This window comes from Brachyistius frenatus, unplaced genomic scaffold (genome assembly GCF_029030835.1).
Source record: "Brachyistius frenatus isolate BFR_SWC_R1_liver_20210118 unplaced genomic scaffold, ASM2903083v1 Contig_7, whole genome shotgun sequence".
In the NCBI taxonomy this organism is placed as follows: Eukaryota; Metazoa; Chordata; class Actinopteri; family Embiotocidae; genus Brachyistius; species Brachyistius frenatus.
Window position 1 is genome coordinate 9,117,626 of NW_027210606.1, and position 12,838 is coordinate 9,130,463.

At 44.7% G+C, this 12,838-nt stretch overlaps 1 protein-coding gene across 6 annotated transcripts in view; it reads left to right on the top strand.

Moving 5' to 3' along the window:
* Window positions 1–12,838, top strand: part of lef1 (lymphoid enhancer-binding factor 1) — a 44,661-nt gene that overhangs the window by 21,748 nt on the left and 10,075 nt on the right. The window contains exons 4-10 of one of the 6 annotated variants that reach the window (XM_069689353.1): window positions 2,039–2,171; window positions 5,460–5,550; window positions 7,461–7,580; window positions 8,363–8,525; window positions 9,339–9,446; window positions 11,459–11,507; window positions 12,141–12,182. In XM_069689353.1, the coding sequence (XP_069545454.1) occupies window positions 2,039–2,171; window positions 5,460–5,550; window positions 7,461–7,580; window positions 8,363–8,525; window positions 9,339–9,446; window positions 11,459–11,507; window positions 12,141–12,175 (699 nt within the window). In that variant the 3' untranslated portion in view covers window positions 12,176–12,182. The remainder of the gene's footprint in view (window positions 1–2,038; window positions 2,172–5,459; window positions 5,551–7,460; window positions 7,581–8,362; window positions 8,526–9,338; window positions 9,447–11,458; window positions 11,508–12,140; window positions 12,183–12,838) is intronic. The other 5 variants (XM_069689354.1, XM_069689355.1, XM_069689350.1 and 2 more) reach the window with 5 other exon arrangements.

The window sequence follows — 12,838 nt, forward strand, 5'->3', positions numbered from 1 at the left end:
TTATAATCTTCCAGGTTCTTATCTCATTCCCACAGGATAACAAATGGGAGTGGAGAGGCGTAAAATAATATGGGCGAGAATGCTATCATTTAGCCTCTGGTGTAGGCATGTCCAAGCCACTTCAATCCTGGTTAGTCCCTCTTCCAGCTTTATAAGCCTTACTAATAAGTCCCCCCCCCCTAAAGGATGCGTTTGGAGACTCCCACGCTCACAGATTATCCCATCACCTTTGACTCTTGTTGACTGGGGTCAGAGAACCCAACTCACCTGGGCTAGTGTGAAAAAAAATATCTGCATCCGAGCTAAGTTAGCTTTCAGATTGGATTTTTGGATTTTTTTTTTTTTTCTGAGACAGGCAGTGGGCAGTGTGACCTGTTCTTGATGTCTCTGTATGAGATTCGTATCAAAACTGGCTCTAGCAGATGAGATTCTCAGCCCGATTAGGAGCCTGATGTGAGTGATGGTTCGTGTGGTTGATCACGCACACACACACACACACACACACACACACACACACACACACACACACACACACACACACACACACACACACACACACACACACTCTGCTCATACTGCCCTTTGTGTTCCTGGTTAGGACATTCCCAGAAGGGCGGGGGATTAAGTTGAAGCCAGTGCCAGTCTGCGAGAGGTTCGGGGAAACTCAGACATTCCAGCCACTCTTGTGTCCAAGAGGGTGCTGTGTGTGTGTGTGTGTGTGTGTGTGTGTGTGTGTGTGTGTGTGTGTGTGTGTGTGTGTGTGTGTGTGTGTGTGTGTGTGTGTGTGTGTGTGTGTGTGTGTGTGTGTGTGTGTGTGTGTGTGCGTGTGTGTGAGAGTGGTCGAGGAGTGGCACTAGTCGCCACTTAGCCCTGCAGGAATGTCACCTTGGCACACATGTCACTCGACCACAAAGCAAGAGCCAATAAAGAAAAGTCAGTTAATAATATCATCTCTTTAAAGTGTTATGCTCGTACTAAATTTAGATGACTGTCTTCAGCAGCATCGTAAATCAGGTGACTGTGTCAGTGAAACAAAATTTGATTACAGTTTCATGAAACTCTTTGATTCAAAGCTTGTGGTAGGCGTTTTGTGTGAGATGTGTCTCAGCCAGCAGTGAACTGACGTCTCCCTGATTAGCCATATATCCTGTGGAGGTGATATTTTGACTCGAGCTCAGCTCTGGGCTCAGATTGTGAGGAGTAGATTTAGCATGGCTAAGCATTACCATGTGTTCAGTGCAGCTGAAGCATGTAAGTGCCGGTGGTTGGGGCCGGGGCTTTTTTCGGGCCTGGTCCGGTTTATTTTAGTTGTTAGGAGGCAGGTCTCTCTGAGTCAGCCGGGGATGAGGGGTCTGCGGCCAGGCCAGTGTTGACGTGATTACCCTGCATTAAGTACCGCTGCAGACATCTGTCTCACTCGCGCTCTCTCACCATAGTCAAACTCCCCCTTCTCCTCCTCCTCCATCCCTCATCTCTCCTTCCCCCGGCTCTTGCTCTGTAATGAACTCCCCTTATTCAACAGCTAATGACTGCCTTTGATCTACCGCCTAAGACCTCTGCTCTAACTCTACCCTGCAAGTCTCTCCTTTCTCTCCCCTCTCTTTGCTCTATCGCTCGCGCGCTCCTATTCGCTTCACCTCTGTTTGCATCTTTCTCTCTCTTTCTGTCTCAAACACCTCTTTTGACTTGTTTTTCCTCCTTCCTTCAGGGATTGGGATTCTCAATCCTGCTGACCTAGGCCAAACAAAGTTTTCAGCTACTAAAAAAAGAAGAAATTGATGAAATGTTTTTTCTTTTTAAGCAACTTCTTGACCATACCATTAAACTTTACCCACAGCTAGAAGAAGGCTCTGTGTTGCAGAGCAGACCACCGGCATTGTACTGTGCTGTACCAGTGCCTGCATCATGTGGCAGGGAACAGGGCTATACCGCACATGGAATAATGCAGTGAAAGCTCCTGTGTAATGCCATCATTCTTTCATATAGTTTTTTTTTTTTTTTTTTTTTTTAAAATCCACTTGTATTTTTTTCTCCTCAGTCCAACAAAGTCCCTGTGGTGCAGCCGTCCCATGCAGTCCACCCACTCACCCCGCTGATCACGTACAGTGACGAGCACTTCGCTCCAGGGTCCCACTCTGGCCATCACCCTCAGGATGCCAACAACAAACAAGGTAGAGATGTACAGGATGCTTGCTTCGTGTCGTGTCCGAGTCCGTGGCTGCAGGTTTGCTGCCGGAGTAAATACTTGGGTGTCACAGTGCCATCACTGAGTGAAAAAGTAAAAACGCCAAATTGTAGTAGGACGTGATGAAGACACTGTATTTAATGTGGATTAGTAACATACCAGTCCTCTTGATAAGGTCATTATCAGTGCAGCACAGTCTCTGTGTCTTGATTGGTGCATTACTACTATTTAATTCAATAAAGGATCAAGTTGAAGTTCAATACAGTTTCTGCATCATTTCAACTTCCACCTTCCAGTGGGAAAAGAACAGTAACGGTTTGATTTGACTGGCAAGTCAATAGAAGGTTATCAAAAGTAAGAAAAGTAGTAACTGTTTGAAGCATATAACACCATTGCTTTTTAGAGGGAACAGTTGGGACGTTTTGTAGTACCAAATTTGGTCAATAGGCATTATTGAATTTCATTTGAACTGGCATATAAGAGACTGAAAGCTTTACCCTGAAAGAAACACAGTAAAACAGGGTTACTAAAACTCGTGTTTAAACTCCTCAGAGTCAGAAATTAAGTATTGAATGGCGAATGGTGAACTCAGCCTGTATTCGACTGAGCCGATACCTGAGTGTTTTTAAAAAAATTTTTTGTTGACATTCCTATCTGGCAGCGCTGTCAGGAATCAGTAGAGACACACAAACTAAAATGTGTCGCAGCAAAGTCATCCTTCCTGTCATCTCTGTGTCTGAACTCATTTGAAGCAGCCTGTGGGATGGCACTCTGAGCTCCGCTGCCCTCTCCCTCTGCTCTCCTCGCCTCTCAGTAATAACATCAAGCTCCAGCTCTGACAGCTGCAGAGGAACTCCTCAGACGTTTGGAAGAGCTCCTCAGCCCCGCGCAGCTGGAGACTCTGGCAGCTTCTCACTAATGCAGAGAAAGACGTGGGCCCTCCGTAGTTTTGTCCCGCACCTTCTCTCTTTTTCTCTGCTTTCTTCTCCTGCGACTGCCAGTTGAAAAGGAGGGGAGGGATCAGACAGGATGTAGGTGATGATGATGATGATGAGGAGGAGGAGGAGGAGGCTAGCAGGTTCTGAGGGACCAGCTATAAATAACAATGTAGAACTGAGCACAAGAGTACACAGCGTAGTGAGATGAAGGGAAGCGGGACATATAAAGAAACTGTGCTCCACATATGTCAGAGGAATCATGCGTCTGACACATTTTCTTGAATATTTTTCTAATGGCAGTAGGAAAGAAAAACAAACAGGTAACAGAATGAAATTCAATTTCAGAAATCTGTTTTCATGTAGTACAATTTATGATGAAATGCGCTCCATCTCTGACAATGTAGAGGAGAAAGGACCCCTGGAGCGCTGTTTTTTCTTACGATTTGATCTTTGCACTCGCAGCCCAACAGAAATCCATGTCCAAGCAAGCCAGCTGCAGAATTAACTGCAAATGATATCCCAAGGTATATTCATGTGTATATCAGTGGAGCTAAGCCGAAGATGCTTAAAAATAAATCTCTCTTATTCTCTTTTTTTGCTGTCCCTCTTGCTCTCTCTCTCTCTCTCCATTTCTCTCTCATATATATCGACCAATTGCCGCTCTGCTTTCCTTCGTGGGCTCAGACTTTGATCTGCTCGTTAATTATGAAAAACAATCATGGATTTTCTCATTATGAGCTCTAATATGCACAGGGCCGCATCGCTGGATGGAAGGTCGGAAGAGGGGAAGGGCTTTGAACGTTTTAAATTTACACCTTTAGTTTGTTTGAAAAAACACTGAAATATAACATTGGGAATCTAATCGATTACATCCACAATGACAATCATGTTAGTGTTGCTTGTTTTGAGAGGAAACGTGAATGTGAAGCTTTGCTGGATGCCAACGGGAACGTGTGAAAGGGGGAGTGAGTAATTAGGCACCTTAGGGGTGTGAGTGACAAGGTTAACACGCCGGGGCTCTCCCTTCCTCCCCTGCTGCTTCAGCCCTTTCCTCCTTCTCTTCTTGCCCCGAGGAGGGGCCCGGAGGAGTGTTAGGTGGTGGATTAGTGGGCAGGGAGCAGTGCTATCCGGGCTATGAATCCAGCGTCGCAACATTGGCTTTGGAGATATAAGCCTCCCACTCGGCCAGCCTCTCTGAGGAGGGAGGCCCCTTCAGACCACAGCCTGGAGAGAGAAGGAGGCAGGGAAAAGATAGAGGCAGGGAGAAAAGGCTGGCTCCAGCAGGGATTAGAAGATGGTGTTAATCTGGAGGCATTTGCCCTCTTTTCTTTGTGTGTGTGTGTGTGTGTGTGCATTTGAGCACACATGTAGGCACATTCCACTTGTATGTGTATGAACAGTATTTCCGGAAAGCTTTAGACTTTCAGTCCTATTATCACTCGCCCAAAATGAAAAACCAATCGGTGTTAGATGAAGACGACGTGAGGCGCTACAGATGTTTGTGAGGGGACTTGGGCTGTAGGATGACAAAAGGAGACCCATTGACCTTGAAGCCCAGTAGGAGCCGACGAGCTGGAGATGGAGGAGCTTAGTCCTGAAGATCCACTGACAGTTAGTCTCAGTCAATCCCGTGTCTACAGGGAGAGCTGCAGCCTCTGCCACAAAGAGGAAGCCTCAATTATGCAGCTTAAAGACGCTGAAACACACTGGAAGGAATCCAGCTCAGCGGACAAAATATTATCCTTTTCTAGTGGTTGATAATGTGAGGTCAAGGGCTACGTTCATACCCTAACATGTCTCCTGTCTTTGACTTGTGGTGAAGCCGGGCGGGGTGAGGGGAATGTGTAGGGTTCTATTGTTCGATTATCATTAAAAAAAAAAAAAAAGAAGCTTTTTCAGAAGTTTGGAACCAAAGCTCACATTCTTCTAGTTTACTCAGTTGTCATGGATTCAAGATTAAAACAACTTCATCTCGAAGTTCTACTTGCTTTAACTTTTTACAAGATTTTCCAGGTCTAGAATTTGCAAACTGTTGCACCTTTTCTCCCCAATACAGACTCCAATACCAGACCTCAGTGTTTCTACCACACCAGTTAAACTTTTCATGCACAGCTATGTTAAAAGTTGTCTTAACATAAGCAGCTGCACAAGAAGATTTTCTGATTTAACTTTGCCAATTGTATACCATTTTATGTGAGCAAACAACACGTAAACATGACCTTGAAAAAAGCATTTGAACTTTTTGGTCGGCACTCAAAATGTATTGAATTTTGCTACCCTGACTTATATCTGCATTATGCCTGTCTAATAGTTGCGTACCACTGTTGTTTGTCCAGGTATGGCGAGGCATCACCACGGACCGGACATGCCCAACTTCTACTCCCTGTCTCCTGGAGGAGTTGGGCAGATCACGCCACCGCTGGGCTGGTGAGTCACACACGGACAAAAGCAAAAGCATGCACAGTCGTTTCGTGCAAACAAGGAGCAATTACTTTCCTGTCTCTTCACATAGTGTGGCCACTTGCACTGCACCAGCTCTGTGTGCTGAATGGCTGGGCTGCAGCAGCAGCCTCCACGGGGGGAGGTCTGCCTGTGGCTGTTTCTGCTGCGCTGCTGCGGCTTCAGCCTCACCGCTCTTCCGTGAGCGCTGCACATGTCAAACACATCACCGCATACGTGCCCCTGCATAGCCATATGGCTGCTTAACCCCCATCAAAGTTTTCTGGAAGCACTTCTCTCTCCGAGACTCAGTGTTTGTGAAGTACTTTTTTTTATTAGTATCTTTTACCTCTTTCTTTTCTGCCTCTTTCACTGCATCCGTCTGCTTTTTTTTTTTTTCTTTTTCTTTTTCCAAACACATCTACCGCTCACTGTCTCTCTCTCTGTCGGTGTTGATGGCTTCAGGCAGGCACTGAGTGAAGCCAGATGTAAGGTGCAGGGTCGGGCGACAGCTGAAACGCAGCGGGTCTCCTCCTTTCCTCCTTAGACCCTCTTAAATCTGAATACCTGCAATATACTAGCTCATTTTTTTGATTTTCAAACTTTCCCACTGATTAGGGATTGTTCTTTTGGGAACTTTCCTGTTTTGTTTTTTTTACATGTGGAACCAAGTGATTTCCTCCTCTTTAGCCACTACAAAGTCCATGGGACAGAGTGAGCGTTAATGCTGTTTAGTAAATGTAATGCCTCACAATAATCTTCATTTATATAACAAACGTTGGCAGGTGATTAAAACATAACCACAGTCCGATGAACTGATAAATAGAAAAGTGAACCAAAATGTAACTTTTTTTTGACCCTTTGATGATGAGACTTTACTATTTATTATGTCTGAGTAGGAATCGAAGATAATTTAAGATGTGACACAAGACGAAAAGCATATCTTAGGATTTCCTGATGGGCAACTGGTCTACATATACAAAGAATGTCTGAAAGAAACAACAAAATGAAACAGATCTTTTTCTACAAACACTTAAAGAAGTTTCTCTACGAGTTCCTTTTATTCTTCCTGATACTGATTGTTCTTGAGGTGCAGTGAGAGGGCAAAACACACATGTACTTCCTCACATTATTAGTTACTGCAGTTGGATCATTGTCTCACACACTCTACTATTGTGTATACAAACATGCAATTTACTATACTGTATAATCACTTAAACTAATGGTTCCCAGACTTTTCATTTGATGGCAATCCTTTCATGGAGGTCAAAATATTATAAATATTTCCTCATATTAAAGTTTAAGCGGGTCAGTTTGGACTTTTCCTCCTCACTCTGCTTCTTTCAGATTAAGTTTGAAATTCTACGAATAATGACATTACATTATTACACCAGAAAGAAGCAGACATGTGAGAAGTCTGAAACATAAACAGGAGTTTATATGTAAAAATAAAAAATAAAATAAAAATCTTGTTTTCTCTTGTAAGGGTCTACATTTGGGAACCGCTCATATTAAGATGTTTGTGGTCTTTTTCATGTGGCCTTACTTACTGTGTCCAGTATCACATTGTTATAGTTATTACTGACAGCTGCTTGTAAGCCAAATTTCCCCTTATGGAAATCAAAGCTTTACTTCTACTCTTCATTTTCCTGCAACGTGGGTGACCTCTCTCCATTGTCTTTTTCTTGAATATTTTGTGAGCGAAACAGCTCTCTGAATCTAAAACATTTAAAAGCAAATATCAAGCAAAAATATGTATTTTAATTACTTACTTTGTTTGTTAGGCGCACACTTGCTACAGAGTCTACACTTGTGAGTTTTTGACATTTAGGGGACCCTTTCCGTGCTACTGATGCTCCTCATCTGCTTTTATTAATCAGAGTCTGCTGTTATTGCAGGTTCTCGCACCACATGGTGCCCGGCCCCCCAGGGCCCCACGCCACAGGGATCCCCCACCCAGCCATCGTCAACCCACAGGTCAAACACGAGCCTCCGCATGACACTGACATCATGCACATGTGAGTCCTGCAGGCACCGAACAAACCTCACTCAAACACTCTTACACACTCTTTTTTTTTAAGCTCATGCCATCACCGCTCTATCAGCTGTTTTCTGAGTTGACATACTTCCAGGTATTTGTGCACTACCCCACCACAGTAGGCCATTGCTGAACAAACCCTCTGTCAGAGCCTTGCACTCATTCTCTTGATGTGAGCAGATAAGCAGCGAGGACCCGTGCTCTACTGATAACAGGCCTATGCTTCACTTGGCCTCAGGGATCACAACACTCTCAGCCGGTAACAGATACAGGTCCCAGATTAGTACTCGGATGAACTGAATTCACATCCCCAGTGTGTGCAGTGGGAAGTGCTGTGAGCGCCCTGAAGTGGTTATCACCGATATTTCCATTATTCATGGCATCCTCATACCATAAGACTGCACTAGAATCAAAAAGGTTGTTAGAAAGAGAGTCAGGAGTGGGAGCGGAGCGGCTTTGACTGTGATAGTTTGAGCATTTGGTTTTAAGTAATTGCCAATGTGCTGTGGACAAGAGGCTTTGGTTGCCATTACTGGTGAAGTAATCTCTCCGCATGAAGGGCTGCGACTGTACATGATTAAAGAGGCAGGGACCCATGGCGTGGCGGCCCCCTCTCACGCTGCCTCGCCATCGGCTGCGAGCGACCAGACCCTCACCGCTGCAATTTCCTTTCTTCTCTTGTGCTTATATTCGCTTAACTATTTTGTTTCTACCTCTTCTCACCTCCATCCATGTTTCTATTGTTTTGTTTTATTTCGACAGGAAATCCCAGCACGAACAGAGAAAGGAGCAAGAGCCCAAAAGACCGCACATCAAGAAGCCGCTAAACGCCTTCATGCTCTACATGAAAGAGATGCGTGCGAATGTGGTTGCCGAGTGCACGCTGAAGGAGAGCGCTGCCATCAATCAGATCCTGGGACGAAGGGTAGGTCACGTCGTTGCTGGAACCCGGATTCATTTTGGTCTCATTTTCCTTCTTGCTGTAGTTTATCTTTGTTGATTTGGCTTAAATCGCCCAGAGATCACAGTTCATGCCGTGGCTTTAAAGAAGCTGCGTGCACTGACTTCCTGGGCCCAATTAGCTGAAAAAGTACAAAGATTCCTCTCTCTATTAAGACAGAGCTTTTTTATGAACTAGTTGTGATTATTGTCATAATGGTTGCCCAGGCCAATTACTTCCCCCTCAGAAGCACAGATACGACTGCCTATCTAACTGACATTTAGTCAAATTGGCTTTAATAAAATATGCCTGGATAATGGCACGGTTGGAAATGACAAAATTTGTTCCTTTTGAGGATTGGGAAAAGAGTGGAACCACAGAGCCATGTTAAAAGCCTTAACGAATAGGCCTGGCGGTTGAGGGCGCCAGCCACAGCAAAGCCTAGTTTGTGGCCTGCATAGGGTAATTGCTTGCTGACATAGTTTGCATAAAAAGCACTGCTAAATTGGAAGCAGTGTTTTGATATGAAATCAAAGTTTCTTTTTTTTTCTTCTGTTCTTTCCCTCTCCGTCTCTTGTGCATGTTAATCTCTTCATCATGTTTACCACTTCTTCTTTGTGTCTTTTATCCCGTTTTTTTTTTCTACACCAAATGCTTGAAAGTTAAAAAAGTTTTTTTTTTTTCCCTTTACCAAAACTCTAGCGCACTTTTCTACGCAGGAAACATGCGATTGCATGCCGGTAATTGACTGAATGCTATTTCCCCCCCTCCCCCCAATCTCCTTTTGTACTGAAACAGTGGCATGCTTTATCTCGGGAAGAGCAAGCTAAGTATTATGAGTTAGCCCGCAAGGAACGGCAGCTCCACATGCAGCTCTACCCAGGCTGGTCCGCTCGAGACAATTATGTAAGTATCAACAGAACAGATTGGCAGAGGTGCGCGTGCGTGTGTGTATTAATGTCGATTCATGTTGTTTGTTTGTGTCAGTGTTGCATGACTTGTTCCTTAATATGACATACTAGAACCACACACACACACACACACACACACACACACACACACACACACACACACACACACACACACACACACACACACACACACACACACACACACACACACACACACACACACACACACACACCTTCTCCATGCTAATGGGGTCCATTTGTAGACCCTTTTGTTTCAGGCTAATGTGTAATTCATAACACTGTGATTCACTGTTATAGCACCATCCACACTAAAATGGATTGTAGTGCCATAGACGCTATTATTGCCCCTGTGAGTGAAAATTGACGGGTAATGGTTATGCCAGTCTTTGATGTTCCATATCAGCATAGAGCTTTGGATGTAAAAGGCCACTGTTAGACCGAGTTGAGGAGGCTGGATCGTACACGCAGCATTCAGCAGCTGCAGCCTCGGCTCCCCCAGCTGCCCATTTTGTTTGTGAATGTAGGAGGTTCGGGCTGGGTTTTAGGAGCCCGTCTGTTTTTAGTGTCAATCGCGGTATGCGCGTGTGCGTGTGTGTGTCTGTGTGTGTGTGTGTGTGTGTGTGTGTGTGTGTGTGTGTGTGTGTGTGTGTGTGTGTGTGTGTGTGTGTGTGTGTGTGTGTGTGTGTGTGTGTGTGTGTGTGTGTGTGTGTGTGTGTGTGTGTGTGTGTGTGTGTGTGTGTGTGTGATTGGAAGCTGTCAACATCTGTCTCTGAGTACGTGATGTGTATGGATTTGTGAGAGAGCACCAGCCTTTATTAAAAGTGTGGCTCCGGCACTCACATTCACTCCACCACCAAAGTGCTTTGTGGTGTTTATCTGCCTCCCCTCGGACACCGACAGCATCCCTCCTCCTTCTGCCTCCACTGCTCCACTGCCAAAATGCCTCGCTGAGGGGGAGACAGTTCCACAGCTCTGCTCCCAGTGAAGCACAGCGCAGCACAGTTAAAAGATACACAACATCAGCTGGTGACAGTTAGCCCAAATCCCATTTAAATTCTAGCTCTGTAAGTACAAGTGTAGTTGACGTGTTGTGGAGTAAAAAAAATTAAAAAAATTAAAAAAAAAAGAGTAGAGGAATGGCTTTCTACTTGGCATACCAGAAAGATGGTAAATGCAAAACATTTCTCACAAGTAAATATTGCATCCCTGTGAGAGCTATCCTGTGACCGCTCCCATAATCAGGATCCTCAGCTGTACGCAGGCAGCGCATCGTGCCTGGAAACACCCAAAATAGGAAACGCACTGGCATGGAGAGCGTGTAGCATTCATAGTTTTGCTGTGTACCCCCTCACTCATCCTTTCTCTCACCCACACTCACTTAGCCTCTCTTCTTCCCTGTCTGCCGCAGCAGTAGAAGGCAGATTAGCTCATGAATAAGTGGATTAGCAGACTTTGCAGCAGGAAACCAAAGTGCTGCTCATATTTGACTAGAACGACTCTACACTGCTATCTATACCTATAGTCTCCCCCCTGGGGATTTAGCATAAGCTATAAATCCGTACACACTCCCACCACCTCGCTGGAGAAAAGAGTGGCGCTCTTCACCAGCCATTGAGATAGACTAGCCTAATTATGGTGAGCGTTTTTAATTGCACTTCACGCCAATGTTTGTCATTAGGGGGACTTCAAAGGGAGACACGGAGTGGTCAGAACAGCAGAACGGTTGGTCACAACTCATAAATGGGCCTAAAAATGACAGAAACTACTACTCCTGGTAATTTAAAATCAGTTGAGAGCAGGTAGAGCACACTTAGCTCAGTCCCTCTCAGTGATGCAGTTTGCGGTGGAGTCCGGAGTCTGGGGGATGCTGGTTGGGTGCCCAGCAGGGGATGAGTGAACATGGCAGTCAGCAGCAGGATATCAGAGTGGTCTAGTGAGCGTGAGTGCTGGAGCCACACTTTATGCGTTCCTCTGAATATTTTTAAGGGAAAGAAGAAGAAGCGGAAGAGGGAGAAGATGCAGGAATCGGCCCCAGGTGAGCAATGGTCCCTGCAGCTTTTTCTCTTCAATTATTATTATTATTATTATTATTTTTTTTTTTTTTTTTTTTGTCTGTTGCATCTTGAAGTGGCGAGCTACACGTCATCTTTTGGAGCATATTGCCGCATTTGTACTAATACACGCACTGTAAAGCCGTAAAACAAACGGATCTCCCAGTGAAGAGGGACAAGCATAGTTTTAACTGACTCTAGCCAAACTAATGTCACCTGCTTTCCTCATCCTGGCCTCAGTAGACTGACTTCACTTTCTTTGAGTACATCCCTCCATCCATTTGTCCAATGCTTGTCTCTCGTCCCCGTCTTCACAAATTACCACCTACTTTGGGATTAGTCTGTCCATTCTTTACGACTACTTACAGATTCTGGGCTTTGCACTATTTGTTTGCCTGCTGCACTACATTATGTCTTTCTGCTGACCTTGTTTAGCTGCGCTTTTTGAGCCTCCTCTTAGCACTGCAACTGTAATCCACAGAGAATTGCGTCTTAAGTAAAAATGTCAGTATTTTTCCTTGGTCTGTACACTGTGTAGGCCAGCTGGACGTTTATGATCTATGCCCGTCCAGATTCCTCCAATTTTTATTTTTTTTAAAAGATGCAATTTTCTGCAGGTACAGGCCAGAGAATGAAAACGGCGTACATCTGAGAATATGGTAAGAAAAAAACCAAAAACCTCTAATGCCCTCCCTGTCTGGTCCGCTTCAATATATGTCAAGCTTTTTTCTTTTTTTTTTCTTTTTAACTGCTAAACACTGACTTGAGAATATGTGCTCACAGACTAATCCTAAAAAGGTCCACCCTAACCTCGCCATAGTCATTGTGTCAGCGGTGTTAAGGCCTGAAGAGGGATTGTGCTTTGTGTGTATGGAGTTTTGCTCAATGGCCTTAGCACAATAATGCATTGGATTTCCTGCGTGTGCAAGCGTGCATGTGTGCATGCATATTGGTCAGTTCAATGTTTCTGTGTGAGCACCGGTTGGCGGAGAGGGTCAGATGCTGTGTCAGAAGCTTGTGGCTGATTTTTCCTCCAGTGTGTAAGAAAAATGTCCGAATAAAAAGTGTTTTTTGAAAAATATAGCTTCATAAATCAGGCAGCTCGTCCACTCATCATGTTTTCTAAACAGGGACTAAATAAATCTGGAAAAAAGAAAAATTCTGAAAACACTTCTACTAGCCCAGAACTTTCTTTTTGTTTTTTTTTGAACTGCTGGTGGAGGCTGGGATGTCAGCTCAGCCCCATATGGACTACATGTGTTGTCTTTCTCTGCGTCTCTGTGAAGCAGAGCAGGATCCAGCAGCTTGTTTGGTA